Raw genomic sequence first — 27,662 nt, 5'->3', positions numbered from 1 at the left:
ATTCAATGACAATATGAGCCTAAGACAACAGATGAGCATAAGAAAGAGAGTAGACTTTCTCTGGGGCCTGCTGGGACCTGTCGAAAAAAATGTTTGCCTCCATTTTTGTTGGATAAAATGGGTAGTCTATATGCTGTATGGTTCGTGATTTTACCATGCTGGGTGACTCTTAAGATCCTCTTAAGAATCGTAAACTGAAATAAAATTGATGTTAAATTTTAAATTGGCAGTCGAATACGGGTGGAAGATTTTCAACATTTTATTTTGGTTTGTCCGCCAAGATTTATTCATAAATGTTTGTTAGATCCTTGCAGATTGTGTTATAATTTTGGTTCTATAGTCCTATATTTTAGAAAGATTCTTTTAGATTCTTGATCAGGATCACCTCCTGAGTTGATATAAGCATGTCCGTCTGTCTGTCTGTTTCTACGCGAACTAGTCTCTCAGTTTTATACCAGTCTCAGTCTCTGCCCGAGCTCTGCCAACAGGTACTGCAAATAAGACTTATGAGTTCAAAAAATTGAACCACAAAAAAGCCTTTGTGCCTTTTAACGGTGAATCCGGAAACACAATAAACTTTCCTATGTCCTTTAAGGACTTTCGATACATCATTTGAAAGGTACTGCACCACAGATCATAAATATGTTAACCGTTTTTTAATAGTCCACTCGGTTCAGAAGTTATTCGCATTCAATTTTTATTTTCAATTTTTATTATAAAAATTGAAATATAACTCTTATTTTCAATTTTTAAATAAAAATTGAATCATAATTTTTATTTTTATTTCTATAACCTTTGCAGGGGGTATTATAATTTTGTCCAAAAGTGTGCAACGCAGTGAAGGAGACATCTCCGACTCTATAAAGTATATATTCTTGATCAGGATCACCTCCTGAGTTGATATGAGCATGTCCGTCTGCCTGTTTCTACGCAAACTAGTCTCAGTTTTAAAACTATCGTCTTGGAACGGTCCGACTACATCATATAGCTGCCACATAACTGATTGATCGGCAATGCTATAACTTTGGTGTTTTTAGAGTTAGAGAGTTCGGACAAAATAATACGACATGCCAAATTTAATAAGGATTGGTCGACTATACCTTATAGGTGCCATATAACTGAACGATCGGAAATGGTATTTGGTAGAAATTCCAACTTTGGTATTTATGAAGATAGAGCTTGGGATTTTTTTTTAGATATTTTATTGTAATAAATTGTTTATATTATGATATTCTCATCAGGATCGACCAACTATATCCGATGTTTGTGACTATATCCGATCAACTTCGGCTCCGCCCAAATTTAGCTTTCCTTTCTTGTTCAGTAATTTGTCGTTCATCACAAGTTTCACAACAGATCACAAGTTTTCTCTGGCACCCCTGATAATTTTTTATATTTGGTCCGTCCAGTATTTAAACTTTGATCAGAGTCTGGAGTCATCAATACGGAGAACGCCAAAATCACAATCTGTAAATAGAAAACTTTATGATTTCGCCCTCAATGGTCTATGTCGGGTCAGGCAGCAGCACAGCGGTATAATGTTAATGTTGAAATAATGTTAATGTAACTTTTAGTGTTATGTTTATTTATTTAGGCTTAAGTTTGTACAAAGCGCTAAGTTGGTCGCAAGCCGACTCTCTCTCGGCCGCTCGACTCAACGGGCTTTCTACTATAGAGAGTTTTAGCTCGGCAATGTCTAAGTCGGGCCACCCTCCCGTATGACTAGTCGGGCCGCCCTCTCTGTACATTACTTGAGTCTCTGCATGCACCATAAGCTGGTCTATCTGCTAATTATCCGGCTTCATCTGCATGCAGGAATAAACAACGTTTATAACGTTTTAAAATTACATAAATTCGGCCTTTTATTTTGGTACGGATTACGGCAGTGGGTGGCAAAACGAACACAGTGCGCCTTGGTCGATTGGGTGGTGTCGTTATGATGAATCCTTTGTAAATTTTCGTATTCATATCTTGATGAAAGTATGTGCCAACAAGCATTTATTTTATTTGAATAAATTATCCTAACGAATACTTCTTTTGTATATATGCTAACATATGTACGCAAACACATAGTATCTGGGCTACACCATGTTAATATCTGGGCTTAGACTATTTCAAGATTTTTGATTTGGTGAAATTTTATCTCTTGAAAATACTACACAAAAACTTTTAATTTCAGTGTCAGAAGCGTAATGTATAAATATTTGGAAAAGGAAAACGAAATGAACTTTCATAAAATTTTTAACGAAGTCTTGGGTATGTATTAATTATCTAAAATTATTTAAATATAATATATCTTTTTAGGTTATTTGCTGTTTAAGGATTTTTGTGAAAATGACTCTGATGAACCCATACAACAACTTAAATTTTACGAACAAGTATGGATAAGTTACTTTTTGGGCCAAATACTACTTTTCTATACTATACTATAATACTTTCAGATCAAAACTTTTGAAAAAACCGAATGCTATGACGAACGAAAAAAAATTGCGAGAGAAATTTATGATAATTTTATAATGGAAGAAATGCTTTCGCATACATATGCAAGTATATTTTTTTTAAAAGTACGTTTTGGTTTCTTATAAGTTCCAGTTTATTTGTAGGAATACTCCAAGGATGCGGTTGCGAGTGTTCAAAAATATTTGTTAAAAAATGAAGTTCCAGTGGATTTGTTTGAAGTAAGTATTACATACATTTGTACAATGTATTACATACATTTGTAAATGGTGGTTGTAAAGATTAGAGAATTATATATTTGTCGAATTTCAGAGAAACTTAAGATTTATATCCAGAATTAAGATTTTTTTAATGTTTATTTTCTTTGGAACTCAATCCGATACATATTTTCAAAGTTTTACAATAATTTTTATGACCAAGGCAGAGTGCCAGCAAGTAATTTTAAATCGGTAGGGCATGCAAGCACAATTCACATACAGAACAACAACAACTTAAAAGCAATCGGCGTTTTAAGAGACTCCGACTGAAATATACCCTGTTCCTTTCTCAGTCTATTGATTTTTAATGTTTCGTAAGAATATATATATGCAAAACATTTTGCTGCTTACACCTGATCTTATTCCTAAATAAATTTAAAGTGTATGCTGAAATATTAAAAATTTAATATAATTTCTTTCGTCATTTCATCCAATAACAAAAACGGGAGTTTTGTTGGGGTAGCAAGCCTGAAAAGTTGGAAAATTGAAAAATTGTGTGCCCTGGCTTCGAAACGAAATCGCACGCACAAATGCACCTGTTTATGTGAATCTGTGACACGAATACATACAAAGATCAATCCAAGCGCAGACCAACCATCTTCATCGCGCTCCTTTCAGAGACTGAAAAACAGTAAACAGTATTCAATAAGAATATGATCGTAAGATGAACGAACGATGAGCGTAAGAAAGAGAGTAAGAACTCGTTCTGGGGTCTTCTGGGGCCTGTCGCAAATAAATTTTTGCGTCCATTTTTGAATCTGTCCAAAAGCAGTTTCTGTTATTTGCATTAAAAAGTTTAAACTGGGATACTGTGACTTGCCTTCCATCGTATCGTTGCCGGTCAAAACTATTAAACCTACCTCCATTAAAAAAGCGCCGTACTTGTGCTGGGGTTATGCTACTTCATGTGCTTATTCTTGGAAAGGTGGACTCAAAATTACTTCTTGAAAAATTATTGTTTTCTGTACCTAATAGATTAACTAGATACTTCCGACCCTTTTGGCTACCAATTTCTAGGTCTAATTCTGCTGAACACGATCCATTTCGCGTTATTTGTAAAAATTACAATTCATTGTCCCATTTATTATCCCCGGAACTATCCCTAGATGTAATTAAATCAAAAATTATGGAATCTCTTTTAGCTTAATTATCCTTACTTTTAGTTATAATAATATAGATTCTAGCATATCAGATCATTGTTAATAAATAAATAAGTAAATAAATTTTCGTTGTATGAAATGGGTCGTCTGTATGCTTTATAGTTAGTGGTTATACGCAGTTGCGTAACCCAGGCGGCATTTTAAAAGTGTCTTAAAAAGATAACTTAAGATGTTTCACGACAATTATTATATACTTAAGTAGAAGCTACTTTTAAGCTGATAATAGCTTGCCGATCTTGAAAAAATATTTTCTAATTATACTTCTGTAGCCATTGAAAGAATCGTCTGCAAAAAATGGAGCTTTGCGGATTCCCATTTTTGACAACGTGATTTCGTTTTTTGAGGAAATTTTTCCATTCTTTCTTTTAACAAAATAGTACTACATTTTGGAAAATAAATTTCTTTGTTCATTTCCTGCTAAATATATCCACAAAGATTGTTTACAAATTTGACACCGATCTGTTTGAGAAAGAGAGATCTTCGACTTTAGAAACACGGGTTTGAGAAAAACACGTTCTAAGTTATCAGAATCTCTTTATGACACTTTGAAATGGGCATACAAATTTATATAGCTCCGAAAGTATTTATTTAAGAGTGTTCAAATTTTGTAAGGACATGCACATATGTATATGTGTACATTAAATTAAATTAAAAAAAAATGTTAGATATTTTGAAAATCCTTACTGCTTATAAACCCCTAAGTCATCCTTACTCCTTATAAACCCCCAAGTCAAAAACAGAAAAACCGTTGGATAGTTTTATAGTTATAGTTATAGTTTAGTTTCAAAATTATTGTTTTGGTCAAAAGTGTGCAACGCAGTGAAGGAAACATCTCCGACCCTATAAAGTATATATATTCTTGATCAGGATCACCTCTTGAGTTGATATGAGCATGTCCGTCTGTCCGTCTGTCTGTCTGTTTCTACGCGAACTAGTCTCTCAGTTTTAAAGTTATCGTCTTGAAACTTTGCACTCACGCCTCCTTTCCTTTCACGCAGTATATAAGTTGGAACGGCACGGATCGGCCGACTATATCCTATAGCTGCCATATAACTGATTGATCGGAAGTGGTATAACTTTGGCTATCGACTGAAACTTTGCACACACCCTTCTTTCCTTTGCACGCAGTTTATAAGTCGGAACGACCGGAATCGGCCAACTATATCCTATAGCTGCCATATAACTGATTGATCGGAAATGGTATAACTTTAGTGTTTTTAAAGTTAGAGAGTTCAAATTTTACAAGAGCGCTATTTTTGGCAAACTAATACAACATGTCAAATTTCGTAAGGATCGGCCGACTATATCCTATAGCTGCCATATAACTGAATGATCGGAAGTGGTATAACTTTGGTGTTTTTTGATTTAGAGAGTTCAAATTTTACATTTTTGGCAAAACTTCACGACATGCTAAATTTCATAAGGATCGGCCGACCATATCTTATAGCTGCCATATAACTGAACGATCGGAAATGGTTTTTGGTTGAAATACCAACTTTGGTATTTTTGAAGATAGAAGCTTGAGACTTTTTTTAAGATTTTGTATTGTAATAAATTTGATTATATATTCATATTCCCATAAGGATCGACCATCTATATCCGATGTTTGCGATATATATCCGGTTTTAACTGCAAGGGTATATAAGCTTCGGCTCCGCCCGAAGTTAGCTTTCCTTTCTTGTTTGATTTTCGGTTGAGTTTTAATATGAAACTTTTAAAAACGGTTACTAGTTATATTTATAACTTTATTAAATAACTATATTTTTATATTTTAGGTCATAGCGAGACGTAAATATATGATATGTTTTTTTTTTTTAAAACATGGCATGTTTTGTTAAATTTTGACTTATTATGCAAAAACAAATTATGCAAAAATGGCTATGGTTATTAACTTTAATGATACTTTTTAAATATATAATAATACGAAATAATAAATTTAAATTATTATTTACTTTGTTTTTCAGCCTTATATGGAAGAAATTTTTACACAACTCAAGGGAAGGCCATTTAAAAAGTTTTTAGAGAGGTAAGTTTTCCAAATAAAAACGTTTTTTGATTGAGTTTAGCATGGAACGCATCGAATTAAGGGATTTTTGATCCCTTAAAGCTGTTTTGATAAACCCTAGTATTAAAATTCGGATACTTACCGCAAACATCTTAGTTGGTAGGCGAAAATGACAATTTTATTATAAAATACATTTAAAAACAAAAAAAATAGAGGAAGGTTATACTAGTCGAGTTTCCCTACATTTCAATGAAACTTTCCCTGCGCTTTCCCAAATCCTATAGAGCTGTCTCTTAGACTCTCTCGACTCGGCTCTTGATGCTGATCAACAATATATATACTTTATGGTCGAAGATGATTCCTTCTAATTGTACGTAAAACATTCACATAAATACAATATATTATTGTACTCAACGTGTACCAACGAATCGGAGTATAGTTACAATGCGGCTATAAAATTTAGTTATCGACATATCGGATAAAATATAGACATATCGGATCAAATGTCAAAAAATAGAATCTGTAGGCTGTCCCAATCTGCAATGTTCCAAAACATGCCGGTTAAGGAATTTCGGATCCTTAATTTATTTGGCAGCTGTAGGGTATAGTCGATCCCTATAAAATTGGGTGGGTCAATACAATTGGGCAAAAAGAATCCTTAGAAAATTTCAACTTTCTTAAGATCGAACTTTATATCCATTTCCTGACAACCAATCAGTACATTCGAGGAGAACACATCAAACAAGTTTAAGCACAAACTCCAAACACATAACATATTTTATAAAACTTTTTTTTATTCCGTGCTTATAAACTTATGACCGTTGTCAAATGGCAACGAAACTCTCATTTTCTGTTGGCGAACGAGATAATACGGTGACCCTTATCTTTGTTAAGTTTCACCAAAACTACTCCTAATGCGTCGGCAATCAAACTAGTCTGATTCGTTAGAATAAAATAAGACACCACGGGGACTACCGAATCCTTTCTTTTAACTGTTTAAAAGCTAACCTGTTTAAAAGCGCCTTCCTCATTTTGATTTAACATTTAATTTGAGAGATCCTCTCAATAGTTCTGTAGTATCTGCCGAATCCTCTATAAAATTTTCACGTGAACAAGCTTCAAAAGTTGCGGACCCCATCTTTATTTTGTCGCGTTTATCGAGGGTAAAAAAAAGCTTTTTGTAAAAAAGTACAAAAAGCTCGAGGGTATCGAGCTCTTATATCAGGCTTTTGAAAATTTTCTGAGCTGAGTACACTCTAAATAAAATATAAGGCTTCATCTAGCTGGGTGTTTTCCTTATTCCCTTTTTTACTTTATATCCGCCGGGACTCGCGCTAAGGGATGTTTGACAGACACCACGTATCTGCTTAATTCGGATTATGTTTAAACCTAGTTTTAAAATGTATAGAAAATTCGGCGTATCACATACTAGTAGTTATTTTCTGCTGTTTTCTATGAAGTAAAACCTTCTTGTCCCTCTTTACGCCTATTGGAGCATAAAATACTTTCATAGCTTAAATATTTTAAACAAATATTTAGAAATCAAGGTAAAAACTTTTTAAGGGTGCTGAAAAAATCTCCTATTTTTAATGGCTTCTTCATGTAGAGCACGCACAAAAATTTTTGTTCAAACTTTTTTATTTATTATTGTTATTTTTAATGAATGGTGATAAAAATTTAATGTTGTTGTTTTTTCAAAAGTCCAGGATTTTAAAGATAATCAGACTGGCGAACAACATTTTATTAAAAAATTTTTTTCCGATTTATTAAATATAGAAGGCTATGTTAGGTTTGATTATGTTTAATTATGTTTATGTTATTATGTTTAATTATTATGGATTATAGGATTATAATCCTATAGGATAGGATTATGTTTAAACCTTGTTTTAAAATCTATAGACTAATCGCCGTATCACATACTAGTAGTTATTTTCTGCTGTTTTCTATGAAGTAAAACCTCCTTGTCCCTCTTTACGCCTATTGGAGCTTAAAATACTTTCATAGCTTAAATATTTTAAACAAATATTTAGAAATCATGGTAATGGCTTTTTCATGTAGAGCACGCACAAAAATTTTTGTTCAAACTTTTTTATTTATTATTGTTATCGTTAATGAATGGTAATAAAAATTTATTGTTGTTGTTTTTTCAAAAGTCCAGGATTTTAAAGATAATCAGACTAACGAACAACATTTTATTAAACAATTTTTTTCCGATTTATTAAATATAAAAGACTATGTTAGGTTTGAGATAGAGAACTTATTTCGTATTTGTTTTTGTCTTAGAGATTAAAGGGCCGGGCAGTGGCAAAAAAAATGTTTTACGGTTTTTTCTTCGCCCTCGTCTCTACATCTGCTGCCGTAGTCTTTTTGGGGGGAATTCAATCGCCTAATATGTGTTCCCACTTTTCAGTGCCCCGTAATGACTCTGATAGCCATGCTGATACGGGTTCATCCTTGGTGGGCCACCCGGAAATTTGATAGGGAGTCCCGCCTGATTAACTGATTTGGTTCTTTCGTTTGCGACCTCCTTCGAGTTGAAATTTATATGAGGCTATTGGAATACCAGAACCCTCCATTTCGGACTGGAGCGGTGTGGTAGTGCCACCTAGTTCTGGATTGTGTAACTTTGGTATGGCGTTAAGGGCTTTATTTGGGGTGGTTCTGAGAGCGCCACAGATACATAAACCTAACTTCTTCCCCCAACTTATTTCCTCCGAGCCTAAGAGCCTAAATTCTTCCTAAGAAGGACATAAGCATATTCTTGATCCATAATTACAGTGAGGCAAACAGCGCGGCAGTAACCGTGGAGCTTCTTTAATCCGGGTACTGTTGTCATATATGGGCTACATAAGGTCTGAATCGCCAGACTAGCTAGTGGTAGAGCTGGCGGAAGACAGCGAAAAGCTCGATATACATAGGCCTCTTAATAGGATGTGACTCCAAAACCTACCTACCCGCAAACCGGAGAAAATCTAAACCAGCGGTGCCAAAGCTTAGCATGCGGCAGAGCAAACTCCAATACCAATGCAAAAGTCATGTCGGTACACTGAAAAAAATTATAGTACCATTGTACCATTGCAAAATTGTTTTTGTATTTGGCCTTTGCCTTTGCTGAGAGCAACACACGTACATATATGACATTTAATTTCCCATATGAAAGAGCAATTCCATCAACAAGAGAGAACCGAGAGCAATAAGGCTGGGCACCCCTGGTCTAAACACTCAACAAAACATTGTTTCAACAATTCACTTAAGCCTGCAATAATGCTTTTCAAGCCAAAAAAACGAAACAATCCCTGTCAGAGCTAGCTACTCAAACGGAAAGCAGAACCTTGTTCAACAAAGGGCGGAAACGAGGAAAGCCTATCGACCGACTATAAGGCCTCCCTGGTTACCTACAAAAAGCCAGAACTTTTTCTGTCACTTTCTGGGACACAGAAAACACAGCTCAAGCTTCAAGGTTTTGAAAAATCCGATCCCAATCAGCCACAAATTTGCAAATGTATCAATGAGTGCTACCAAGTAGCCAACTACTCCAAGAAACGTTGGTTATGGTGTTCGGCTTAAATAGGCCGCGAGAGCGTATTCTATTCAAAAGTTTGCTCTTTTAATCTTAAGGTGTAGGAATATTGTGCCGTGGATATAAGGGTTGGGATAAGAGTTAATCTTAGGTGGAGGCTTAGGACCTTTTCAAGGGCTTTAAGCAGAACAGTTGACAGACTGATTGGTCTGAAGGCTTTGGGAGCCCCTATGAGAGGTAGCAAATCTTTGGATAATTTTTAGACCTATTGGTTGGTCGGTCCCTCCATTTGTTTCACATTCGCCAGTCCATTTTGAAAAGGTGTAGATTGTGTCTTTGGAGCATGGCGTGAATCTGGCCGGCTCCTTTATTGATGCCGAAATCTAGATTCTCGCTCAGGGCCCGCAAGGGACGTCGCACCAGCTCAGCGCTACAAGGTGCCCTTATAGGCCTCGCGAAGCACCCCTACCGCAGCGTTGATAAGTTTCACGGATCGCATATCATCGCTCGCACCACCTTCACGGAGAACAGAGAAAGGGTGGTCCATCCCGACGAAGATTCAAGGCTGCTTCTACCCTAAATACACCTATTCGGTAGCCTTAATCCTCGGAGTTATCTCACAAACTATTCGTAACAAACCAAAGTTTAAAAAAAAATAAGATTTTTGAAATTTAATCCCAAAGTAGTACCACTAACCATAGAGCATATAGACAACCCATTTCATACAACGAAAATGGACGCGAAAATTTCTTGCGACAGGCCCCAGCAGGCCCCAGAGCGGATTTCTTACGCTCTCTTACGCTCATCGTTCGTTCATCTTACGCTCATTCTCGCATTAAATGTTTTCTGTTTCTCAGTCTCTAAACGGAGCGCGATGAAGAAGGTTGGCCTGCGCTTCGGTTGATCTTTGTATGTATGCGTGTCACACATTCACATACACGGGTGTATGTGTGCGTGCGATTTCGTTTCGAAGCCAGCGCACAAAATTTGGATTTTTCTTACTTTTCAGGCTTGCTACCCTAACCAAATTCGGGTATTCGTTATTTGATGAAATGACGAAAGAAATTATATTATTTTTTATATTATATTTTTTATTATTTCAGCATACGTTTTTAATTTATTTAGGAATAAGATTAAGTGTTAGTAGTAAAATGTTTTCTGTATATATATTTTTACGAATCATTAAAAATCAATATACTGAGAAAGTGTCAGAGTATATTTCAGTCGGAGTCACTTAAAACGCCGATTGCTTTTAAGTTTTTGTTGTTAAAAAAAACTTTGTTGTCCCATAAATCTCTTCTATGCATTTTATAAATCTCTGTGTAAGCTATCTTTATTTATAGTTTTTGTTGTCACATTCGTGTTGTCACAGCTATTGACAACATTCGAATTAGAATCAATGAGTGCAAGTTACCCAACAAATTAAATAAGTACATGGCTGTGTATGACTCTGCTTTTTTTGGTATTATGTGCAGAAATTTTTAATCAATATTATAAAAATCTATATTATAAAATTTAAAAGAACTTAATTCCTTTTGTTACTTCCAGCGAAAAATTTACTAGATTTTGCCAGTGGAAAAATTTGGAACTTAACATACAAGTATGTATTGTAATACTTTCAGAAATTTGTTTTTTAAAATTATTTATATGTACTTACATACATATCTGAGTGTTAAAAAAGGTGCATAAAAGCAAGAGCGCCAATAAATCTTAGAATAACAAAGAACTCGGCTGCACAGTTGATCATCAAAAGTAAAAATTTCAGGAGTCCTGATTATCTGAAAAAAGGAGTAAAAACAAAACAAAAAACGGCCTTTATTTTTCCTCATCAGGTGCTTTTATACCCTTCCAAAAGGTATCAGTAACTTAGTTTAAAATTTTGAAGATCGGGGTTTGAATGACTTTATACTATGGTTCGCATATAACTGTTAAATTGTTAAAAAAAACCTCATAACCTTGGTGATTATACCCGGTTCTCGATTACAACGGTATATTATAGTCGTTTGAATGTATGTAACATAGAGAAGGAATCATCTCTAAACCCATAAAGTATATATGTTCTTGATGATCATGGTAGATGATCAGCTGAGTTGATATAGCCGTGTCCGTCTGCCCGCCTGTCCAAATGAGCGCGTGAATCTCAGAGACTATACGAGATAGAGCTATCTTGACTATAAGAGAGATTCTACAATGCCCATGCAGTTTGTCTCTGTACCGCCAGTACAGAAAGGTTTTTTAAAAAATTTTTGAAAGCCGATTTTTTATTTTTTTTTTTTTTTTTAGTGAATATGTGTCTAAAAAAAATTTCATTCAAATCGAATTTTTAGAGGAGAATTTTTTTAGGATATACCCATAATTATACCATTTCCTTTACAAATGGGCTAAAATTTGGAACGCGAAGACTATAAGAAATATAACTATCCAATAAAGGTTTTTCCCGTTTTTGTAAGTTTGTTCTTGTTGTTTTACTCAAGCGCAAAATTATGCAACAAAATTTGTACCGGTAAGTTTAAACTTTAAACTTAAACGAAGAAACCATCGACCAAGTAAACAGATTAACATCCGAATTAACAAGCGAGAATACTGTAACGCTATTTTTCTCGACGTATCTAAAGATTTCGATTGAGTTTGGCTCAATGGACTCATGCTCAAAATTAAAACGTATTTGCCAACATACAAGCTACTGAAATCATACCTCTACAATAGGGTATTCTCAGTGAGATGCAACGCAGCTACTTTGGGCTACTAAATCATCGAAGCTGGAGTTCCACAAGGAAGCACACTCGGCCCTTGTCTATATCTTTTGTATACTGCGGATGTTCCTACGAACGAAAAACTAACAACGTAAATGGTCGCTGACGATACCGTTATCCTTAGTCGCTTCAGTAATCCTATCCTTATCCTTAGTAATAAACCAACAATAATCATCTCATAGTAGTGGAAAGGTGGCTGCCCGACTGGCGCATTAAAAAAAATGCACAAAAGTGTAAACGTGTAACGTTTACTCTTAATAGTAGACAAACATACCATTCGCGTTCACTAAACGGTATACAGATCCCTCAAGCTAACGAAGTAAGGTACCTTGGCGGCCACGACTTACCTGGCGTAACCACATCAAATGCAAGAAGATGCACCTAAAAGCTAAACTAAAAGCTAGCAGCTAGCAAATGATATTCTGGAAAAGTCATCACTTCGCTCGCAGTCTTGCAATAAGAGCGATATATTTGAGAAGATGAGTTCCTGGTGCAGACCCTGAAAAAATAAGATTCCAAATCCGCGCCCTCCATTCAGATCAATGTGCCTACCTTGCGGCTATGCCTAATCAATCAGCGATCACCAGTTCCATGGTGACAACTAGCAGTAACTCTACTACTAGTGTTTTTTTTTTTATTTATTTTTTTTTTATTTAATTTTTTAAGAACTAATATATTGTATGCTGATATAGCTCGACCCAAAGATATGCAAGAAAGGACGGGCTGAACTGTGCAGATTGATGTAGGCTCTCCTTCGGACCCTAGGCTCAGTCACAAGTTCACAGCAATATATATTGACACCCGAAACTTCACTACCAATCTGGACACTCTATTTAAGCTGATGTAGGAAAATGCAGATTCCAACAAGGCTTTCATAGAGCTGGCCCAGGTTATCATTGCGCGATTGCCAAAATGATTCAACCATCACTAAATATTTGATTGTGAAACGCTCGTGGATTATCCAGAGTATCTGAAAAGCTTCAATTATTCCTCAGCGCTTATAACATAGACATAATGCTTGCCACAGAAACACACATGTGCGCTGAACAGCGCATCTACTTGCCAGGCTATCTCATCTACCATGCTTATCACCCCAATGACAACAGCAGAGGTGGGTCTGCAGTCTTTATAAAGGGTTTCCTGTCCTTCTGCCCTCCGCCTTTAGCAACGACAGACAGATAGCGAGAGTTCAATTACAGAGTTCGGAAGGGAATGTCACATTAGCGGCTATATACCTCCAGCATCCAGTTTCCAGCAGAAACATGGGTTCAATCAGAATTTAAATCCTTGATGGCCGGATTTGGAAGTAATTTCATTGTTGGCGGGGATTGTAACGCCAAACATGCGTATAAACGATTTAAAAGTCCACATAAAACAGCTGAGCGAGGTTCCGGAACCGTCTGACATCTAGACATCCCCAGCTACCACCCAGAATTGGTGCGCTCCTCAATCTAAAGCGAAGAGTAAGAAGAGAATATACAAGAACGGGAGACGCCCGAATCCATCAGATGTATAATCGGCTGGCTAACTATCTAAGCAAGGCGCTCGCCCGAAGAAATCAATAATCTAACTACTCGCTGTGGCAAAATGGTATAAGGCTCAGCGCACCCCAAAATCAACCATTAGAAATACTTCAGGTGTCTGGTGCCGTACGAGCCTAGAGAAAGCTGTCTTACGAATACTCGCCTGAAAACATACGTCGAAACAAACATTTCAAATGAGTCTGCCTGCTAACCCTGTCTGACTGACAGAAGTGAACTTTCGCCAAACTCCCTGTGAAGATCAAGCCTTATAATTCCTGGTGACGTTGTTCAACAGCGTACTATCTGCGAGATACTTTCCGAAAAATTGGAAATCGGCGAATATACGGCGAAGGAAAGCCGCTAACTGACGTGGACTCATACAGGCCCAGTAGTCTCTAACCATCTTTGGGAAAAATCATGATCCTGATCCTGCACAGGCTACTTACTTAGAGAATGTCACCAGTGCGATCCTGGAATTCCAGTTCGGCTTTCGTCATCAACATGAAACTCCTCAGCAATTGCACAGAGTTGTTAACTTTGCTTTAGAAGGCTTTGAGAAGAAGGAATATGCAGTTGCTGCCTTCCTTGACATTCAGCAGGCTTTTGACAGAGTATGGGACCAGCTTTTCCAGCTCTTGAAAAGCTTCCTGGAAGAACGCACATTCCACGTATCTGCTGATGGATCCAAGTCCTCCACCAAACCGATCTCTGCTGGTGTTCCCCAAGGTAGCGTTCTCGGCCCTACTCTATACTCTATCTAAGCTTCAGATATGCCTACAAAAACAGTACTGCTTGGAGACCCCTTCCACCTGTTTCCCGCTATAGTTACGTGGGCTCAAGTCGTTAGCTTAGAACTAAGAGTTTAGTTTGCGAAAAAAACAGACCGACTGACAGACGGACGTTCTAATATTAACTCAGAAGGTGATCCTGATTATATACTGTTTAGGGTCGGAGATGTCTCCTTCGCTGCGTATTAAAGTATATTCCTGCCGCTGGGAACAGCGCTCGCACTATGGTCCTTGCAACAGCCTCTTTCCTCTCTTGCACTTCGCTCAGATGGAATTTATCTTGTCGCTCCACCAGAAAATGGGAGCATAATGTCTGCGGTAGCAGCTTCGCAACTGCATGCTCGCATGCACGCCGCCTCGAGCTTAGCTGTAAAACTGTCAGCCATTTTGTTGGCTCTGCTTGGTGGGATTTGGCCGATGTCGCGCTCCTTCGGTGAAATTCCTCACCTGGAGCGTACCGACTCTGTAGCCCCGTGTGTTCGGTTCCCTCGGTCGTTTTTGCGGGTTCCCAATTGAGCACAATATTGCTCCGTGGTCGCTGGCCGTGGCCAAAGAGCGGCCAAAAATACTTCTAGTTGAGGTAGGGACTGGAAACTTTGCACAAAATATTTATATTTATACCCTTGCAGAGGGTATTATAATTTTGGTCAAAAGTGTGCAACGCAGTGAAGGAGACATCTCCGACCCTATAAAGTATATATATTCTTGATCAGGATCACCTCCTGAGTTGATATGAGCATGTCCGTCTGTCTGTCTGCACACACCCTTCTTTCCTTTGCACGCAGTATATAAGTCGGAACGGCCCGGATCGGCCGACTATATCCTATAGCTGCCATATAACTGATTGATCGGAAATGGTATAACTTTGACGTTTTTAAAGTTAGAGAGTTCAAATTCGACATGAGCATTTTTTGGAAAAACATTACGACATGCCAAATTTCATAAGGATCAGCCGACTATAGCCTATAGCTGACATATAACTGATTGATCGGAAATGATATAACTTCGGTGTTTTTAAAGCTAGAGAATGCTATTTTTGGCAAAATAATACAACATGACAAATTTCATAATGATCAGCCGACTATATCCTATAGCTGCCATATAACTGAAAAAACGGAAATTACCCAACTTTCATTGTTTTTGAAAATAGAAAGTTGGAACTTCGTACTGATTCTATTTTTGGATTCTATCAGTTGATCCGACCTACCAAATCTCATAACAATCGGCCGACTATATCTTATAGCTGCCATATAACTGAATGATATACCCATATAACCAGCGCGGTGGTTCCCTTTTCGCCGCACCATAAATTACAAATATAAGATCGTGAAAACACACCCATATAAGAAGAACCTCTTAAATTTTAATGCAAGGGAATATCAAACAAAATAAAAACTATTAGTAAATGAACAAATAGTTTTGGAAAGGTAAACACAAGCATGACACACGAAGACAGAGCAACAGCATTACAAGTAAATATACGGTAAAAGTGACCCTGAAACAGTTAAGATGGTGATAGTATTTTTACGATATTAGTCACATAGGCAAATTTTGGCAAAAAATTGTTGCACATTTGTTACCCTTGGAGACCGACAAACACATTGGTATATAAACGAATTGTAGAATTTTGTGGGATCACTACTAAAACTTCAGCTAAACATGAAAAATAGGTTTAAAACAGAGGTCGGCACGGCCCTATCTCGGGGGCATAGGAAATTTCTCTCCCCGAGCTCTGCCACACACACACATTATACATGTGTGAAACGTCATGCACACAGCCTACTTTCTGCTATTCGTTACTAACACTAATGCGGTAAAATCATATCAATGTATTGGGGTGCCGATCCCTGGTTTAAAATATAGGCAAAAAACATGGATTAGTTCATAGTAATATAATAATAACAATAATTATTATTAATATATCAAATTGTATCTCATTTTATAGAAAATACCTTCAACTTCAAAATTTACTACAAATAATTTGAATTTGAACACGTAAATAATGATCTGACCACTTTAAAGTTCGGTATAGTTGTGAAATATTCGTCATGCACATTCGAACAACTCTTCACATCTTAAAATTAACTTTTAGAAAATCCCGTTAGATTTTTAGAAAAATCGGGTTTGCCATGAAGAAGCTTGGACATTTTAGAGGCGATTTGTTTACTTTTCGTACATTTTTGCCATTTTTTCGTTGTATTTCAGAATCTTTGAAATGGCTTGTGCATTAATTAGAGCATCAGTTGCATTTCTGTATTCATCATAAAGCTTAGAGACCCAGACGACCGACTGGCGCTCGAGAAACGAATAATTAGTATATATTAAGCTAGAAATTTAAAATTCTACCCGTTAAATTTGAAGGACACGAGAGAGATGTTATAGATTAGAGACCATTGTAGTTCGAACATAAGACCCTAAAAGGGTCGTGCTGTGCAAATGTCGAACTACAATAGCTAAGGAATAGAGGCCTAAAGATTCTAGTCCTTCTATTAGGAATGTTAAAATTTAAGCGTGTTAGTAAATGCTGGCTATCTACATCCCCGTTAATAAGGTTATGCAGAAAGACTACACCGAGCATTGTCCTACGATTTGTTAAGCTAGGTAAGTTTATGAGTAAGAGTCTACTACTATAAGATGGAAGTTGAAGATTTGCATCCCAGTTTAGACCTTTAAGTGAAAAAGTTAGGAAATTCTTTTGTACGGATTCTATGCGGTCCTGATGTACTCCATATTGGGGACTCCAGATACATGAACCGTACTCCAGTATAGGACGGACCAAAGAAATGAATAGTGTTTTGGTTATATAGGGGTCATTAAATTCTTTTGACCACCTTTTGATAAAACCCAGGACTCCTTTAGCCTTATTAACCATTAAGGAAATATGGTCGGCAAATTTAAGTTTGATGTCTAATAGGATGCCGAGATCATTAACGTGGGTTAATTTTTCTAAGGCAATCCCATTAATAGAATAAGTAGCTTGCATAGGGCAAGAACGATAAAAAGACATATGTTTGCATTTAAATCCATTAAGTATTAGATCATTAGCTAAACACCATTTTTGAAAGTTATCAAGGTCAGACTGAAGACTGCATTGGGCAGAGATGGATTTGTACTGAAGACAAAGCTTTACATCATCTGCATACATAAGAACTAGAGAGTTCGTTAAAGCAGGGGGCAAGTCGTTTATAAAAAGCGTAAATAATAACGGGCCAAGATGACTTCCTTGAGGGACGCCAGATGTAGCACGGACCAGACGGGACTGTATGTTTTTAAATAAGACTCTTTGTGTCCTTCCATCTAGGTAGCTGGAGATCCACGTTAAGAGGTCTTTAGGAAAACCCAGCATATTCAGTTTACTCAACAAGAGTGAGTGATTAATTGAATCAAATGCTTTGCTGAAGTCTGTGTAAATTACATCGGTTTGATATCCCTTACAAAAGCCATCTATGACAAAGGATGTCAACTCCAATAAGTTTGTGGTGGTGGAGCGACGCTTAATAAAGCCATGCTGACAAGAAGTGATAATCGAAGAGCAAAGGTGTTGCAAATGAGGGGTGATTAATTTTTCAAATAACTTTGGAATTGCCGACAACTTAGAGATGCCTCTGTAGTTGGCAGCCTCAGACTTTTTCCCTTTTTTATGTAGGGGAATTATAAATGATTCCTTCCACTTAAGGGGAAAAATCTAGGTTTCCAAAGATAAGTTGAAAAGTCTTTGAAGAGGTTTGCACAGAGCCTTGGCACAGTATTTTAGCACACAGCCTGGTACTTCATCGGGGCCTGGCGAATAAATGGGTTTGACCTTTAGAAAATCAGATGATAAGTTGTTCTCAGAGAAAAACCGACAGAAAATAATATTTGCTGATTGAATGTTGTATGCGTAAGGCTGTTCGGTCAATTTAGGCGGAGAACAAGTTGTTTGAAAAAATTCTGCGAATAGATCGGCAATGGCCTGATCAGAGGTTGCAGATGAATTTTCAAACGTAAGCAGTGGTGGCTTTGAGTTTACTAAATTATAAAACTGCTTCGGATCTTGAGTAAATTGTATCCAGCAGCGACGAATATAATTTCTGTAACATTCAGCATTATGCACTGTAAAATTTAACCGAGCTAGAAGATATCTTGAGAATTCAATACTACTGCAGGTTTTTTTATATTTTAGTAAGAGCCTATTTTTAGTATTTCTAAGGTTAGTGAGGCACCTTGTAAACCAAGGAGGATTTGTTGAAGCGGACGGATATTTCCATGGCACACAGGAGTCAAAAAATGTATTTAAAGTACAGTAAAATTTTTCTAAGGTGACATTAAGATCGGTGCACGCCAGAATATCGGACCAATCATATATATCGATAAGGCTATTAAGTTTGTGAAAATCAGCTTTACGGAAACAGCAAATCTTATCTACCACGCGTGGAGACATCTGATCGATACCAGGAATGGTTTCGATTGAGACCTACAGCGTGGGGTGATATGGAACCTCTGGGGTTGAAAGAGGAAAGGCTCTGTAGAGAGCGGTACTATCAAGATCAGATACAAAACAAAAGTCCAAAAGCCGACCTAATTAATTTCTAACATGGTTAATCTGACCTAGGGACATGTCAAAAGCCCGTGGTGAAGTCATGGTGAGCTATCGACGTTGGACCACTTTTATTCTGGGATATTTAAGTCGCCCACAGCGACGAGCTGGTCACGATCAGTCATAAGATAAAAAAAACGGATTTAATAGGGGACAAATGCTGCCAATATGTGGACGATTCAGACGAAGGTGGTATATATGAACATGTAATGTATAAAGATTTCGCGGACAAAATGATTTTAATGCAAATAAATTCTATTTCACCAAACTCTTGTGATTTCACCTATTCAGAAGCAAGAGTCTACCGAAATGAGGACGCAGGCTACCGAATTGGTGTCGCAGGTACGAGAACTGCAGTGTCAGTCGGGGCCGGTGGTCCGGACTGTGGAATACCCTTTTGAGTAACTCTGACGGGGGTTTCATTTACTACGACATGTGGTATCACTTGAAGGGATACCACGGGGGACTCCTCAGAAAATTGTTCATTTTCCTTGAGAAATTCGGACGGCGAATAGTTCTCAGTTCTAGCCCTTAGGGTGGCTAATGATATGACTTTATAATTTTATATTTCATCGTATATGTTAACTCCTCCCCCATAAGACTATCGTTGTCCCTGGGAATACCCAACTAGCTGAGATTAAAACTTAGATTAAAGTTTCATAGATGAGCCACAAAAGGCTCTAGCGATTGCAATAGGATGAGACCGCAAAGGTCGGCGCTGACAGCGACGCCTGCTGTGACATCGTACCGTAGTTCTTGTATGATTTGTAATACAAATTTTGTATGTTATGTTCGTTCCTTCGTTTTAATAATGGGACGCTTAGGATATTGTCATGTCTCTTTATGTTTAGTAGAGGTGAAGCCGCGATGACTGGTATCTGACCCACTGTTTTATGTTAATTATGACATTCATCTTGAATGTAACGACTGAATGAATGTGAATGGAACGTCATATACGCTGACTACGGCGGAGCGCTCATTGATAATGATTTTACCCTCCACATTGCTCGTTTCTGGGCAATATGCATCTTTTTTTTTCCACCAATATACAGTGAAATCTTAATTGTTTCAGTATTAAAAGAGGCTACATTATTTCAACAAATAGTTTTAGTGTTTGGATTTCTTTTTGTGTTCGTGCGGGTATATTTCCCTTGGAAGGTAGGGAAATACCATATAAAATTTGGAGAATTTTTTAATGCATGCTAGAAAAAAATTTTTTCTCTGTGGAAAAATGTCGATTTTTATTTATTCGAAAGTTGATGCGTTGTATGATGGGATCGGTGTGACTCCTAATTCTTTTTAGGGTTTTAAAGGTGTCTATCAAAGTTCGTATTTTGTGCAGGTTTTGCCTCGTCATTGGGCAAATATTATTCCCGAAGTATTTGCTCGACTTTTTCTTGTGATGATTGTGATTTCACTCACAACAGGTTTTGAATATCAAAATTTGGTTGCTGGAAACAGCCCCAAAAGCTAGTATTGGATATAAGCTAAGGTTGGAAGGTCCCAGTAAAATGCGTTTATCACGGCTTTTATTGACTTAATGGAGGAAACTTTATTATTGAATCTACAATAATATTAATTATAATTTTTCCAGCCAAGAATCTAGAATAAGCTGAGTTTTTAATCCATGTAATGGCTTATCAGTCGTTTCGATAGTATTTAATCACTAGATTTTTCTAGGCTCGGTGGCTATGTTTGATTTTGCGTCACGATATAAAGCAACAATGTTCTGCCGAGACACGGCATCCGCAACAATGTTTTCTTTTCCCGCTATATAATGAACTTTGGTTCTATTCTGGTATATAAAAGCTTTTTACCTTTTTAAACCCTTGCAGAGGGTATTATAATTTTTTCCAAAAGTGTGCAACGCAGTGAAGGAGACCTATAAAGTATATATATTATTGATCAGGATCACCGCTTGAGTTGATATGAGCATGTGTTTTTGAAGATAGAAAGCTAGAACTTGGTACGGATTATATTGTTGCTCAGTTAATCTGACCTACCAAATTTCATAACGATCGGCCGACTATATCTTATAGCTGCCATATAACTGAACCATCGGAAATGGTTGGTAGACCATTTGGTAGATCAACTTTGGTATTTTTGAAGATAGAAGTTCGGGACTATTTAAGATTTGGTATTACAATAAATTGGGTGATATTATCATTCTCATAAGGATCGGCTAACTATATCCGATGTTTGCGATATATATCCGGTTTTAACTGCAAGGGTATATCAACTTCGGCTCCGCCCGAAGTTAGCTTTCCTTTCTTGTTATTTTTTATTTTGCCAGACGGGATGGTAACGTAGGCAGAACTGTTACTTATTATGATGGCCTTGTCATGATATATTTCGACAGTTTCAGGATTTCGCTACTTTCAAACGTGGCTACGTCGGGATACCCCACGTTGGGGTATGTGTATGATTTTAGATACTTTATTAGTCTTTTATAGGAATAATGTAATTTTTAGCCGTACCCGTATCTATGAAAATTTGTAGTTGTTTTTCACCAGTTGCCGCTAGATGTAGGGCAAACTTGGTCGTCCTCTTTAAAAATAAAGTAGACAATATCGTTGGTGGAATCGCTTTCGGTCTTAATTTCTACGTCTGCGGCTTCGGGGTTGCTCTACTATTCCCGCTCCTCTGCACCTCCTCGCTAATACGCGTTAGCGTCTCTTACCAGCGACAACCGTTTCGACGTATTGGGTCATTTATGGAACTCAGCGTGTGTGACGATGTTTTATGGCTTTCACCAGCTAGTTGGCTTACTAAGCATTGACATCGAGAGATCGGCATCCATATGCTCATTCTGGTTTAAATAAATATAACTGAATATATAGCTGCAATATAACTGAACGATCTGATATGACCCAACTTTCGTGTTTTTGCAGATAGAAATCTGGAAGTTAGTACAGAGTATATTTTTGGTCAGTTAATACGACCTACCGAATTTCATCTTATAGCATATAACTGAACGATTGGAAATGGTTTTGGTAGAAATACCAACTTTGGTATTTTTGAAGATAGAAGTTTGGGACCTTTTTTTTAGATCTTTTATTATAATAAATTGGGTTATATTATCATATTTTCTTCAGGATCGGCCAACAATATCCGATGTTTGCGATATATATCCGGCTTTAATTGCAAGGATAAATCAACTTCGGCTCCGCCAGAAGTTAGCTTTCCCTTCTTGTTTTAAGATATTTTATTGTAATTAATTGGTCATATTGTGATATTCTCATAGGGATCAGCCAACTTTGTCTGGTTTTTGCGATTCTTTTCCATTCTTGTTTTAATTGTGAATATCGTCGCCATTTTTAAAATAATTTTTCAAAAAAACTTTTTTGGTTTTTAATTCGAAGAGAATTTGATTTCTAATTCTTTTCACAAAATAGTTAATACTAAGGGTCTAAACAACACAAATCTTACTGCATTAAATAAATTAATTTTTTTTTCATTATTAATTTGCGAAATATATAAAACCATATTTATTGAGGCACCAAATTAAGATTGTCGGTAAAAAAGTATTAATTGGTTTTTCGAACAAAAAGTTGTGAGCGTGTGTGTTCTACATGGAGATACTTAACAAAAAAGTGGGAAACCCAAATTTGTAAAAATTCATTTTTCCAAGTGGCCCACTTAGCATGGCGCGAGACTTATGGAGAACAATAAAGATGGTGAACATTGCAAGAACACACACACATACACTCATTTATATGTAATTCTTCACAATAAATATTCATTCTTATTTGATACTCCAAGCAACACAGTCGTTTTGTTTACAAGAATCCTTCAAGCATTTTCTCGCATATGAGACCTCATCTACTCTCACGGTCACAGAACTGTAACTCGCGACCATAAAAATGATTATCAAGTTCCACACTGTGCCCTTGGCACTATCACTCTGTTTTTTAATTTCATCACTAAACTAATTTTTCCAGAGAGGTAGAAAAAGTCGACAACTTATACCCATGTCCCATAATACCCATATCCCATAATTCCCATATCAATCTACCCCAATTAGACCCAAAGTTCAGTGATAAGCGGAGCAGAATCAAGAACCGCATCGAATAAGTAAATTGCTTAACATAAGCCAAACATTCAAAACTCGAGAATACTGCGCATCAATATTTCTGGATGTTTTTCAGGCATTCGATTTAGTGGCTATCTTATTCATCTGATCTAATGTATAGGATATAAAGAATTCTCCTTAAGTATATATATAAGGCGCTCCCGGAAAACGTAATTCGCAGTGAAATGTAATTCATCTATGGTACATATGAGGTGTGCTCAAAAGTAAAGTAAGATTCATCAATATTTATGTTGTTCCATTCAAAGTAATCCCCCTTAGATACATTACACTTATGCCAACGGTTTTTCCAATCCTCAAAGCACTTCCCATAAGCGCTTTTTGGACTAGCCTTGAGCTCTTCCAGAGATGCAGTCTTTATCTCTTCAATCGTTGCCAATCTCCGTCCTTTAATAGGTCTCTTTAGTTTTGGGAACAAGAAAAAGTCACATGGGTCCAAATTCGGTGAATATGGAGGCTGAGGCATTATTTGTTTAAGGTGTTGTTGCAAAGATGGGTGAGCAGGGGCATTATCGTGATGTAAAAGCCATGAATTCTTTTTCCAAAATTCTGGACGTTTCTTTCGTTTTGCTTCTCGCAAACAGCGCATAACTTCCAGATAATACTGTTTATTGTGACCGTACGACCATATGCACCACGCCATGGTAGTCGACGAAAATAGTTATTAAAACTTTGACATTTGATCGAACTTAGCGTGCTTTTTTCGGTCTTGGCTCATCTGGGCTCTTCCATTGGGACGATTGGGCTTTGGTTTCGATATCATAACCCATGATACGTCCCCAGTTATGACCCATTTGAGTAAATCTGGGTCATGCGACGGTTCTTTTGGTCAAAATTCAGCAATTTCGGAACAAACTTCGCTGCCACACGACTTATGCCCGAAACGTTTGAAAAAATTTCATGGCACGAGCCAAGCGATATACCGACATCTTCAGCAACTTCTCTGATAGTGATTCGAAGATTTTCCAAAACAATTTTCTTCACTGCTTAGCGTTTTCATCAGTTGCTCCCGTGCGTGGGCGTCCAGAGCGAGGCTCGTCATTGGCATCATCCCGGATATCTTGGAAGAGTTTTACCACTTGTAAACATTTTTTTTTACTCGGAAAGGTTTTACTGTATGCCTCTGTCAACATTTCAAGTGTTTCGTAGCACTTAATTTTCATTTTTTACACAAAATTTGATGCAAATCCTTTGATCCATATTTTGCGATGGAAGAAAATCTCCGAGCACGCAAAAAAACTTTTAACCTTTATGCCTCTCACAACCAAACAAAAAAGGGGAATCAATTGAAACATAATATAGCTTTTAGGGAAGAGTGTACCAACATAACAAAAGAAAAAAATCGATAATCGAAAATATGCTGCCCGCAAAATTTGAACACTTTTTGAACACACTTCGTATATTCACTAACACTATTCTCTTCGCAGCTGACATCCCAACCAAAAAGTAAACTAGCAACGTCAACCCTTGCAGACAACCGATCTTTACGCAGTTACTCTACATGCCCCATGCAACGACTAACTAGCCCGTCACCTTGTCAATGTACACCCGTCATGTTCACCCTAAAAAATCATCATTTTTTCCGCTGCCACTAAATAAAACCTCGGTCCCGCAAGCAAAAGAAATAACGTGCTTGGGAGGATATCTCGACGAAAGACTCACAAGGCGCAGGCATATCGACACCAAAACAAGAAAGGACGGCTATAGTCAAGTTTCCCGACTATATTACACCCGATACTTATCTCTTCCACCAACAATTTATCTAACCTTCATAGATTTAAGCTTAGTACTGAGTTGACGAAAATCCGCTGTCGAACGAGTGACAGCTGTCAAACTCCATATAAAAAAAAAGGTGTAAAAAGGGAAAGAAGAAGAAATTTTTGCCTTCTAGATTTTGCGGGTACTGAGTTGACGAAAATTTTTGTTATCGATTTTAATCGTGTTGCCGGATCAAAAAAAATAAACAGCTGCTCTCGGGGTGTTAAAAAAAATATTTGAATTTATTTTTATTTTATTTTTTATGGATTCTCAGCGACAAATTTTTGATGCATACTTTTCCGCTTGGGCAAAACAATAACAACAAAACTAAGGCAATAATACCGATTCAGTATTAAGCAGACTACAAAGTATATATAAATCCTCTAAAAACTATCCAATTTGGCTGCTTTTTTTCATAAGAGTATTCATAAGGGGTTAAGATTAGCCATTGGAACAGTTTGGCCTTAAAATTTTTTTTTCAAAAACATTAACGAACTGGCTCTATCAACAGATTTCTGTTTGGGGGCGGGAGTGGGAGTGGCAAAATTTTGTAGTAAACTTGATCTGCGCAGATACTACACGAGTCCAATTTCCAAATCGGACAGTTCTATCTTTTATAGTTTTCGAGATTCACGCGTTTAAATTTTGAAATTTTTTTTTCAGATATATATTAGCTTTAGAAATAATTTGGTATCACAAGTTTTTCAAGAAACCTTTTTACTGGCGTTACAGAAATTCGCTATTTGTGGAGGCGGGAGGAGACGTGGCAAAATTTTGAAACTTGAACTGCGAGGGCATTGTAGGAGTCTTCATGCCAAATCTTATAGCTTTATCTCCTATAGTCTCCGACATTCACGCGTTCATACGAACACACGGACATGGCTATATCCGCTCTATATCTTTCTCTATATTACTCTTTCTCTATATTACATTCATTCACACAACTACAATATACCCTTATACTCTACGAGTACTGCATATAAACACACAGCTTAAACTAAAATCCAATAGCTTCCAAAAACATACAAAAAGACGTAATACTTGTATGTCGAGTCTAAAAATAACCGAAAATTTATCTTTGCCTTAGCTAGCTCACTGTTACTTATGTAAGCTGGTGGCTTTAAGGTTTTCTTTTAATAAAAATTTACTATTGCCCAACTAAGTTGTAACGAACAGTCAACCTGGTGAGGTGGCATCCTTGGATCAACGGCTGAGAGAAGGGGTTGCACGCGGTTGCCAGCTAGGCCTCGTCGGCTAATGGGTGGGTCATCTGATCGAAATGATCGAAATTGAAAAACCTAAAATAGTTGCGCGGGGGCAATGAATTCGAATGTAATATATCTTAGAGTTAGCTTAAATTAGGGAATTAACGAATATTGTTTCATTTCATGTAACTCTTTCTTTGCTCTCAAAATAATAAAATAAAAATTACACCCTTAAGCTCTTCTGCACCGCTTCGTGGTGAAAGGCTTACTGCGCCTGGCGTATGTGGATTCGCTGCGTATCTGCGCGTTTTTCTATAATGGACTCAGCCGTCTTTTCCGCGAGCTAGCATTACATAAGAACGGTTCGGCGATGCCCTTGTTACATTTTAGGATCGGGCTCTTTTTGGATCGCTCGCGGTGTCTATGGCGAAGGCAACCGTCCACTTGGTGAACCCCTTCGGCCGGGAATCGGACGATGCGGTAGATTGACAACCGGAATGTTCCGCGTCGCTTCGTTTGGCTTTATGTAAAACTACTCGTACTCACTCACCCCTTTCATCCGCGACGAGCTGGTTGAAGCGCTTCCACGTGCTCGAAGCTGGAAAGGAAATATTTCGGGAAAGCTTTCGCTAACCCGTTCACAAAAAAAAAATATTAACTTAGCTAGCCAATCGAAATCTTTATTCGGAGCGGAATCCTCCGCTCACCAACTCCACACGGTTCTTTGTGGCACCACGAGGCCACCAGTTGGACCGATTACGCTCCCCTTTTTTTTGCGGCGGAGCGTTCCTTAAAAACGCCGCAAACGCTCCGAGCCTAGCTCCCGATCTCGCTCGCCTCGGACCACAATCAGCTCTAGCTCCTCCGGCGACTGCTCCGACCGTGCTCTCCGGTAGGAACCCAGTCCTTTCGCGGCCGCGCCTTGTGGGCGGTTTCGCGCCGCGCACCGTCTCGATTTGCGCCGTCGACTGCTCCACTGGGAACCTCGCACAACTCCAACGTCTCTCCTTACGACCGCCCCGTACTCCTTGTACCAGGCCCTCCGTACTAAAAAGCCAAAATTATACATCAGACCCGATCGACCCTGACCTAACCTAACCACTCACCGCCACTACGATCCGTGACCTGCCTCACTTTAGCGCCGACCCTTTGGCGCGTCTGCCAACAAGCTGCGCTTCGGTTTTGCTGCTGTGATTTGCTGGTGACTTCCGAAGGTGCTTATTCTCCACCTTGCTTGTGCGTTTCCCACGTAAATTTTTCGGCTTCTTTAATTGGATGAACTTCCTTGGGTCACGCCAGAAACGAAAAAGAAAGTGCTGTACCCGCTCGGATTTCTGCTTCTAGCTTCCAGCTTCCAATAACGGTTTTACACCGGTTGCCAGACCTCCGGACATTGGAAACGCCTAACTCCTTGCTACGGTCCTACTACGGCAAAAGGTTCCCAGATCGGTTGCCATCTACACTGATCTAACGCCGACGTTACAAAGTGCCCTCTTTGCAAGAGCTAGAACAGGGTCTCACACGATCCTGTTTAGCTATACCACGGAGGCGTATACTATTGTTTTAAATC

The 27,662-nt window shown here is 37.7% G+C and overlaps 1 protein-coding gene across 2 annotated transcripts in view; it reads left to right on the top strand.

The window, feature by feature from the left end:
* The window catches only part of Gprk1 (G protein-coupled receptor kinase 1), a 140,120-nt gene that overhangs the window by 32,113 nt on the left and 80,345 nt on the right, over positions 1-27,662 (top strand). The window contains exons 2-7 of one of the 2 annotated variants that reach the window (XM_043211064.2): positions 2,180-2,256; positions 2,305-2,378; positions 2,442-2,543; positions 2,604-2,678; positions 5,839-5,900; positions 10,948-10,999. In XM_043211064.2, coding sequence (XP_043066999.1) covers positions 2,180-2,256; positions 2,305-2,378; positions 2,442-2,543; positions 2,604-2,678; positions 5,839-5,900; positions 10,948-10,999 — 442 coding nt within the window. Of the gene's footprint in view, positions 1-2,179; positions 2,257-2,304; positions 2,379-2,441; positions 2,544-2,603; positions 2,679-5,838; positions 5,901-10,947; positions 11,000-27,662 lie in introns of those variants that run through there. The other variant, XM_070278401.1, reaches the window with a different exon arrangement.

This window comes from Drosophila bipectinata, chromosome 2R, assembly GCF_030179905.1.
Source record: "Drosophila bipectinata strain 14024-0381.07 chromosome 2R, DbipHiC1v2, whole genome shotgun sequence".
Lineage (NCBI taxonomy): Eukaryota > Metazoa > Arthropoda > Insecta > Diptera > Drosophilidae > Drosophila > Drosophila bipectinata.
Note: the sequence above shows the minus strand (reverse complement) of the source record. Positions and strands in the feature narration are given on the sequence as shown.